The following is a 9673-nucleotide window of genomic DNA, read 5'->3' on the forward strand; positions in this document are numbered from 1 at the left end:
TGTTCACTGTTCATTGCTTTGCGCCACGGTTTTCCAATACTTTTATTGTGAAGCATGTTGTAAATGAAGCATAGACAAGAAATTCCTGAGAAAGAAAGGAAAATGAAAGTTGTGACAAAAACATGTTTTCCTGAACCTGAAACAAAGAAAACAAGTCATATTTGTCTGACTTGACCCTAAAAGGGAGTGAGCAACTGAGGGCACTTAAGATGATTATATATTGACCCCTAAAATGAGCAGCTTTCATTCCCAATTCTAAATACACAAGCATCCTGATGTTTTTATAGTCACTCATTGGCATTGCAGGAGAAAAGTCGGTACAGCCCCACACTGCATAGTTATTAAGGCACTGAAGTTGGACAGGAGTCGAGTTCTTAATACACTCACCTGTCATTTCATTAGGTACACCTACGCAGCGTAAATTCCTATCGACCTGCCTTCACAAGGATTATAATGCTCGGTAAAGACTAAATTCCAATACTGTACAGTCATTTATGGAAGATTGACTACTATACCTAATAAAGTGGCTGATGATTATGCACCATAAATTACAAACAAAGCATGATTCATGGAACTATATTGGATATTGTGAATGTCCATCATTGCAGGTTTGCTTTAGGTTAACAGTTTTTTTTCCTGCCACCAGTTAAGTTTGTGTCCATGTGTGCAACTTAACTAAGTCATTGCAGAGCAGGGCCGGTGTGACTATACAAGAGACATGGAAATCCTGGAGCTCCTTTGTTTAGCTTCATAGCAGCATGCTAGGGGGACCTTTGGGCATGACCAGGTGATGATATGACTATCCCAAAAAAGACAATGATGTCCACTTGTCCACTCAAGTGTCCACTTGGGATAAACAGACCCTTATTTCGTTTATACTGCAACAGAAAAAGAAACAGAAAGAAATGATTAGTTTGATGTACCTAATATTGTGGTCATTCACTGCCCGGTTAAAAATGAAACTTTAACGTGTATAGCCGTCAATGGCAGTGAATGAGTTAAAAAAAGAAATTTCATCTAAATACATTCATGAGCTATTTTCTGACTTGCTCCTTTTGTTCCATGCTTACCATCCCAATGCGGCGAGGTGGGCAGATGGCTCATTGTTTCCTTTTGACCACCTGCTTGAGGTGGAGCTCGCTCTCGGCCGCTACGATAGGCAGCTCGTTCTTCAGGTGGTACGCGATGAGATGGCTGATGCTCTCAAATAACATGTCTTTTGTCCTCACCTTGATGTGACCAACAAGAGATGCATTGTAGCTCACCGCTAATGAGTTAGCATCTTTCCCAGCTCATTTCCACTCACCACTCCCTCGGGGTCCACAAGCAGCAGATGTTTCGGCAGGCCGCAGTGCATGCCCGTTAGAACGTATTGACCCTGGTTGGTGGTGCTTTCCCGCACAAGGAAGTCTCCGTCTCGGACCAGCAGCTTCTCGGCATCCCGTCGGCTCATTCGGCTGTGGTACCAGGTTTCCCGACGAAGCTGCTCCTCATTCGGGGCCACGGGGGCCCTGCGCCGTGGAGGGCTGGGCCACTGGTCCTCCACTAGCTGCACTCCTTCCGCCGCAGCAGCACCGCCGGCCTCGTGGAGTTTTAGGGCGTCCTCAAAAGGTCCTGCAGGGGAGCATGAGAAATAACTTTTCATCCAGTCTGCATCACCCTAATTACGAGTGCTGTCAGAACTCACTCATGTCAAAAAGGTCCTTCTTGGGACTGTCCGGCCCCCTGGCCCCTCTTTGTCCATCGGGGCCCTGATGCAAAGACTCCAAGTTTTCAAAACTCTGCGTGTTCACATACTGGTGCTCCTCGTAGTCTTTATTCCCAGGTGGCTGTCCGTCAGCGCACAGGTAACCATCTAAAATAAAAAAAGTTAATTATTAACTGGATGTTTTTTTTTTATACTAAGGAGAAGTCCAAATTAGGATTTGTGATAAAAATAGCAACGGTCATAAAATGTGCTCTAATAATGGTTTAGGTTAGAATTGACTTTATTGAGTTGTAGTTCCTCATATGACCACTGAGTGTCTCACCTGAGCTACTGCTTGCATCCGCCTCCCACTGAAGTTCATAGCACAGCTGACTTGCATGGTGAGCCACTTGCTCCCTTTTTGCCGGCGAGCCCATCTACACACCAACACACAGTCAAACTTCACACACAAAAAAACAACAACAACAACAACAACTCATCCATCCTTAATAATGCATGACTATCTCCTTCATCCCGCCACCACCTCGCATAATGTAGTTTGGAGGCACTCTATTTGAAACCCAAGCCACAGCACGTTAGCGTGTTTTGCTTCTCACTGCGGGTCAGCCGATCAAGTGAGTCAGATTCGTTTTTTTGGGCAACTAAGGCGCGGCAACATCACAGGCGCCGAGTGAAGGGAGTTTGTTTTTGAAACTGCAGTGGGCCTCAATGGAGGAGAGGTATTTCTTTATCTTGTGTTTTGGTTACTTTAGATCAGTGAATCCCGACCACTGCGCCATGGCACGTTACTATACGAGGTCATCTGTGGGAAATTGTTATTTACTGGACAGTGTGCTATCAGTTACCTGTTGTGCTGCTCTGCTTTGCGGCTGTGCGTGGATGTGAGCTAGCTGAGATTTACTAGGCCTCAGTCGGGAGTCCACCACCCCGCCGACGGGAGGCTCCTTGCCCGGGATGCTGTTGTAATAATCGTGCTCGGAGAAGTCGTCGTCCTCCCCCCACGCCGGCTCCTCCGTCCTGAAGGACCTGAGGAAATAAATGAATTGACATCCACCCGCAGAACAGAACCGATTGGTCTCGCACTATTTTAACACTGATCCAACATGAACTCTCAAATATTTTTCCTCGTTTATTTATGTAACCTAATTTACAAATGATCTGGCCCATCTCTCCAATTTAAAAATCAAATGTGGCCCTTGAGCACTAAAATTGGTCCATCCCCCAGTTTAATAAGCTTGCATGGACAGTGCCAATAACGACGACGATGTAGGCGTTCGATTGGATTAAGCCGATCAGATGTCATCCCCCACATCCGAAGATGATCTATTTAGGTCTGCTGAACATTTATATGGATCACCATGACTGCTGCTGGATGGAAGGACTGCAGACAGAACATGTGTGAGCGTGCTAACACAATGCTAATGAGTCTTCCTCACGTTAGAGTTTCTATTTTGGTGCCCTGTTATTGTTCCTGCTGATCAATAGGGCAGTGCATTAATTTTCCTAAATTAAGGTGTTAAAAATTGTAAGTGTATGTTGTGCTGTGCCTTTCTTTACCTGTCCAAAGATGTCAGAGTCTTTGGTGGACTGTGCAGATACTGTTTGAACTGCAGCTCGAAGGCTTGACCGATGGTACTGATGACACTCTGGGCCAAACCGTCCGAGCACTCCAGAATGTGACACGCTGGCCGACAAGGACGACACCATCCGTGTAAGTTTAAAAGCTACTAACTTGAGATGATTGTGGATTTTCGACTCGGGAACGCTACCTCTTTGATTGACCGGGTCTTTTGCCACGTACGCAACATAATCGGGGGTGTCCTGCGAAATAAATAACGACATTAGTGGAAGATGCTAAAAGATGGTTGGACAACATTGCAAGTGAATATTTGACTCACCGTGTCTCCGCCTGAAGCGAACGAGATGGACTGCATGGGGTGATGTGCTAACATCTGCAAGAATTACCCAAAAATGGCTCATTGATTTTTTTTTAACTGGAATGTTTTGAATTTTTAATTCACCCAACAGATCGATTAAATGAATTTGAGTCATTTCTACCTGTCGCGTGGTGGGAATGAGTAGTCCCAATCCGTCGATGGAAATATTGACAGCGATTCTCATGCCGGCAAAACGCAGGTTGCTCTTTCCCATGATGGACTGAAGAGCTTTGTTTGCAGACTGAAAGAAGGACAAGAAGTTGATGTCATCTGCCACCATCATTAGAGTTGAGGAAGAGGATAAATTCACAACTGACCTTCTTTCTCCATACGCCTTTTCCACCCGGCACGGCGTCACACAGCCTGTTGATGGCCTCCCTAATTAGCGGAATAAAGAAAGGTCAAAGGTCAAGTAATTCATCCGATAAGATCCACAGAGACTGCAAAACGAGCGCATTGGATTTTGCTGGTGTACCTAATAAAGTGGCTAGTGACCCTATAAATTAACAAAGGACGGCTGTGGGATTTTTTTCTTTCCCGCGGCTAATGTGGGCTTGACCCATACATAGTTCAGTTTCTACATAATTTACAAATATATTTAGAACATCAAATAAAATGCCGGAGGGGCTTAACTGCCCCCCAGCCTCGGAATAGTGCTGCCCCTGATATTAACTGTGGCCTCCAATTCCTTTTCATCTCCTATTTTTTATGACTTTGTGAAAAACTGAAATACTATCAACAGTGACTTTATAGTTTTTCCAGAGAAAAGTGTCACAGAGAGCCTCCCAGGAATGACAAGAAAATGGCCGCTTGTGTGCGTGTCAGGCGGAGGGAGAGAAGCAGGCGCTCATTGCCTCGCTGTCATGGGACGCCGGGGACAGCAGTCAAGAACCCAGCGGCCCCTATCGAGTGGCTCGTAAATATTTAAAAAGCAGCAGCAGTCCTAGGCTTTGTCTTGAGTAAAGGTCCCAGGCCTCTCCGTTGCCCCCCCCCCCCCCCCCTCCCTTGCACAAGAACGTTGTTTGGAATGATTCACACCGGCGAGGACAGCCATTGTTGTTGTTTTGTTCCGTGTTGCTATTTAACACCACCGACAACGGCGGCAATGTCCGATGACGACGCTCTGGACAATAAACAACATTCTTGACTATTGACATCGTTTTTTTTTTTCCTCAAAAATCTGCTGCATCAACGATAATCTGCATATTGATTAAAACATTTCATGATGATTGCCCTGCTCAGCTCAGTCATGTGACTTCGGGTTGGTGGTTATGATTGTTAGTGGTCAGGTTTGGTGTGAGAGTCGCTAAGGTGTGTAACTTTTCTATCCTTCTATGTTTTGTTGTTTGCTCCACCCCTCCCACTCCCACCCGCCAACATTATCCGGCGGGTTCAACGGGGGACCGCTGCAGCTTTCCACAGTCATTAGTGAACATCATCAATAATACATCCCACCCCCCCTCTATCACTCCATCACTGCTCCCCCCCCCCTTCCCTTCACTTTAGCCTAGCAGGCTCACATTACTCCCAATCGATTGAGGGGAGAGAGATGAGGGTGGGAGAAAGTGCGGGAGGTGGAAAGGGGGAGCGAGCACGTCTCCCGAGAGACCGAGGCCTGCTGCTGCAATAATAACATCATGTGTGGCGGGCATAAAAACACAATGGCTCCTTGGGCCATTGTGCGTCCTGTCAGGTGCATTCAAAACACTCCCAAAAAGGTCCGAGATTGCTCACTCAAAAATGAAAAACCTAAATCGTTGTACTGTTTTTTGTGGGAATGAGTTTAGGTGGTCAAATTTGGGAGCAACTGGACAAAATGTGGGAAATAAAAATGACCACTTCAAACCAAAATGGCAGATTCTTGTGCCCTTTCAGGCTTGTTTTTTTTTTTTGTGGGTCTACTCATGACGGATAATTCACCATCATGGTTCAAACCTGGACAAAATATCTGTGAGTTTGCTTTTCAAGAATATCTGGAAATGTGCAAAATGATCATAAAATGACAGATTTCCATTTTTAAATTATCTTTGGTGGGTCCACTCATATTAGCCAGCTCTACCAAATATCGTGTTGCTTAGTGAAAATTTTAAAATATATTCCAGGTTTTTCCACATAGGCAATGTAGGGGTTAAAATGTGAAATTCAAATATTCTTACCTGGTCACCTGAGTGCGTGTATTAAAATCCAGGGAGCGCATTGACTTCAGCACTTCAATACAGCCCATGTACTGCACACACAAACAAATCAACAAAAAAAATCATCATGTGTGCCAGTCAAAAACACACTTAGGGAGGGGGAGTCTATTTCCAACCCTACATGAATTTAAATCCACAAATAGAGGTTTCCGAGTGTACTCCGACCAGCTGAGTAGCATCCTAATGGACGGCAAGCGAAGGTGCTAATGGTACCTTGACTGGATTAGAAGCACTAAAAGCTTGCAAGCACGGGCCAAAGCGAAGCATCACACGTCTCTGCTGGGAGTTTCGTTGTATCAGTTCGCGTCAGGATGCTCCTCGGTTAACCTACTAATGTGCATCAAGGCGCTAGAAAGCAGTAATGTCCAACTACTGTATCGAATGTCATTGGGTTGGCCTGAAAATTATTCATTATGTTACTAAATAAATAAATAAATAAATAAATAAATAAATAAATAAATGTGTTAGAATAAAACAAAAAGTTTTAAAGTGTGTCATCAGGAGAAAAAAGGCAAATTTCAATAGCTGATTTATTTTTGTAAATCACTTTTTACATAACCAAAGGGTGAGAAAACTAAATTAAAATCAGATGTTTGTGGGAGAAAAAAACACAAAACCTAATTTAATTTACTTATCGCCAAGGCTTCCCAGGAAATCTGACGTCATTTCATGGTCTTATAACATTTATAATTTAGGAAATTTGAGGAAATTCAATAAAATATAAGATTTAGATATGGCCCGAAGAACTCGAAATGAACAAAAAAAGCATTGTGAAATTATTATATATTTTGTCAGAGGAATTTTGATTCATATTTTTTCCCCAAATTTAGATATTCACATTTCAACAACAATAGTAACATCTCATATGGACGACTGCTCTGTAAAATCTTTCTGATCAACTGCTTAATGAAACTCATAATTAAATTTCAAGATGGGGGAAGTCTTCCATCAAGCAAATGGAACCCCCCCTTTTTTTTTTCACTGAATGCCTCCATTGTTACACACACACGCACAATAGACACACATCTACTGTTCGAGCGCATCACGTTTTCCAGCCGTCCTATCTGGTCGGCTATCTCTTTGACTCCAGGCACTGTGACTTTCCAAGAAATATTTCTCCGAAATTCAATAACTGTCACCCTCTTTCTGCAGTCTTCACCTCATATTAATAAGAAATATAAAAAAAAATTAAAAAAATTACTATCCGAAGGTGGCTACCATATTGTTCTGGAATAAAACACAAAACTTCAACATGCTTTTTAAATAAAAGCTGCTTTGACCACTTTGCACAACAAAGAATGCAGTAGTAGTCACATGAAAGCATCACTTTTAAAAAAAACACTTGCGTATTTACCCCGAAGGGGGGGGGGTAGAAATGTGTAAGGGTGTGTCTGTGTTTGTGCTCTTAATAAACGGCCGAGCACAGCAGAAATCCAAAGTCAACGTATGCAGCATGCATAGATCTACATGTGGTTTGCAACTTAATGTCCATCAAATAGAGGGGGGGGAGGACCACCATACTGATCGTAACCCCGCCCCTCCCCCCCTTGGTGAGCCGACCTCCGTCCTGGACATCTCATGACGCCAGTGACTGTGATTAAATGTAATTGAATATAGGAATGAATGGTGCCTGGGTAATGCCATTAGAGAGCATGCCTGTTCAAGAGCCCCCATCTCCTACCTCCCCCCCCCCAACTGGTCTCACGGGCTCGTCGGGAGTCGTAAAGGGGGGGAGGAGAGTAACAGGGGGAGTGGCGAGAGGTGAGGTTTTACTTTTAATCCTTTCGTTTGAGAACAGATGAGCAAATGAAGCTTCGAAATTGCTTCATGAAGCAGTTGTAAGGGGTGTTGACGATTTTCATGGCAACCATGCTAAATACACGCAGAGGCGCCAAGTCATTAATCTGGATGAAAGATGTGTTTCCCGAGCCCAGCCACATGCTCTGCATTATAAACTGGCAGACACGCTTTGTTTTTGTTTTTTTCTTTCTTATTTCTTGAAGTACGACAATCTCGTTTTCTGATCTTGCTTGTGTAACGATGAGTAATGATGCCACTCTTGTCTTATTTTGATCAGCTAAGGTTTGATTGGTAAATTTGATTTCACACCAGCATTAGTGACTTGTTGCTTTGTTGCCGATATCACCAGTCAGACATTGAAGATTTTTTCTTCTTGACACGTTTTTTTTTTTACCATGTGGACCTACAGCTAATTGAAATTTGTTGGGTCAAATTTTTCTGAATGCCTCATGGCAGGTGACAGCTTCAGCTCACCTGCTCCCCACACAGCAAGAGAAAATGGATGGATGGATGAATTGAGTTTTGGGGAAAGGAATTCAAAGTGACTCTGAACTCACCCTGACAATGTAAGAAGCTCCCGGTCCTGCGATCTTCTTGTCCGGATGCAGCCATCCTTGGGAAGGTTTGTGGATGAAGCTGCCCTTCTGACTGAAATCATCCCCGCTCGGCCACATGCCCTCCACTCTGGTCCTGCGACTCATTCCCGACCTGGGGCCTCCGGCGCCGGACCCTCCGGGGCTCGCCGTGATCTCCCCGAACCCGTGTCCGGACTGTGCCGCTGTTCTCTGCCCGCGAATGGCCTGCAGAGAGCACGGGGTGACACACACCGGGTCACAGGAGTTGAGCACGGCAGCCAAGCTGGCCACGGGACCGCTGGCCGAGGGCGCCCCGCTGTGCCTGTGCGACGACATTGAAGTGGAAGAGGACCCTTGCTGAGCATTTTTGCTCGAGTCCTTGCTGGAGCTGGAACTGGAGCTGGAGTTGGACGGGCTTCGGCTGAGCAAGGAGTTGGAGAACTTCCACTGCGGCATCTTGGGGATGAGCATGCAGAAGGTAGTGGTGCCGTCCTGCTCCCCATCCAGGCAGGGCGAGTCGGCCAGAGCCGCCGCACCGGAGGACCTGGCGGCGGAGTCCAGGGGAGGCAGGGGGAGGCCGGGGGCCGAGGAGGGGACCACCGGGGTGGCCACGACTTTGCCGCTCATGGCTAAGCTCTGCATCAGGTCATCGGAGGAAGAAGTCACAGACTCGTTGCGAAAGCGGTCATACTTTGGCTTAAGGAGCATGCCCGGAGGATCCACCTGAAGAAGCTCAGTGTTGGGGATTGGGGGAGGGAGAGGGGGGAGGGAAAGGGGAGGGAGGGGGGAAAACAGGAGAATCTTCCAGTGGGAGTCTTATATCCAAGCCGGTGGGCGTAATCCCGTCCCGCGCACACGCCGCGCCGTTGTCATGTCGCTCCTTGCTCCTGTATGCGTATGAGCAGCAACCCTCCTCCTGCCTCGGGACGCCTCGCTTGAATCTCATCGGCTGCTCTCCCTCCCTCGCTTGCTTACTGCGGATGATGTCACTGGCTCTTTTCGCCCTGCCCATGCTCTTTGACAGCATTAACTAATCACATCTGTCCCATTGGCGCACACACAGGCTTGCACATTTCCTCGCTCACCACTCACTCGCATGCAAAATAAACCAAATTCAAGCATTCCAGAAGTTTAGCCTTTCAAGTTCATTTGCATGATAATAAACTGAAAAGTCAATGAACATTTTCGAGTCTCACAGAAACATTAGCATCTCAATTGAACAACTACAGAAATAAAATGAAAACTTACCTTTCATGTAAAACTCTGTGAAAAATGAAGGCGGAGAGTCACATCCAAATAACTTTTATCCAAAATCAAATAAGCTAACATTAACGTGCCACATTCGGGAAAAAAAAACCAAGCACATGCAAAAGCAATAAGCATAAAAAAAAGTGCTGCCCCACCTTCTTTAAAACAGCCAATCACAAGTTTGTCTGTTTCAGTGAGGCACAAGTTACT

The 9673-nt window shown here is 45.5% G+C and overlaps 1 protein-coding gene across 3 annotated transcripts; it reads right to left on the bottom strand.

The window, feature by feature from the left end:
- Positions 1 to 7: 7 nt before the first annotated feature.
- Positions 8 to 9614, bottom strand: shc2 (SHC (Src homology 2 domain containing) transforming protein 2). 3 transcript variants are annotated; one of them, XM_088394698.1, is made up of 14 exons: positions 9464 to 9614; positions 8198 to 8440; positions 5802 to 5872; positions 3963 to 4023; positions 3767 to 3886; positions 3607 to 3660; positions 3478 to 3529; positions 3266 to 3392; positions 2554 to 2734; positions 2031 to 2124; positions 1688 to 1855; positions 1307 to 1614; positions 1071 to 1229; positions 8 to 878 (listed from the first exon to the last, which is right to left on the bottom strand). In XM_088394698.1, exons 2-13 carry the CDS (start codon positions 8339 to 8341, stop codon positions 1101 to 1103), a joined length of 1509 nt encoding a protein of 502 aa, XP_088250824.1. In that variant the 5' UTR covers positions 8342 to 8440; positions 9464 to 9614; the 3' UTR covers positions 8 to 878; positions 1071 to 1100. The 3 variants fall into 3 exon arrangements, with proteins under 3 accessions (XP_088250824.1, XP_088250823.1, XP_088250822.1); XM_088394697.1 differs by having other exon boundaries at positions 8198 to 8947; positions 9464 to 9571; XM_088394696.1 differs by having other exon boundaries at positions 8198 to 8938; positions 9464 to 9569.
- Positions 9615 to 9673: the final 59 nt, after the last annotated feature.

The sequence above is a fragment of the Syngnathus floridae genome, chromosome 13, assembly GCF_059516105.1.
Source record: "Syngnathus floridae isolate MCC-2025c chromosome 13, RoL_Sflo_1.0, whole genome shotgun sequence".
Taxonomy (NCBI): Eukaryota; Metazoa; Chordata; class Actinopteri; order Syngnathiformes; family Syngnathidae; genus Syngnathus; species Syngnathus floridae.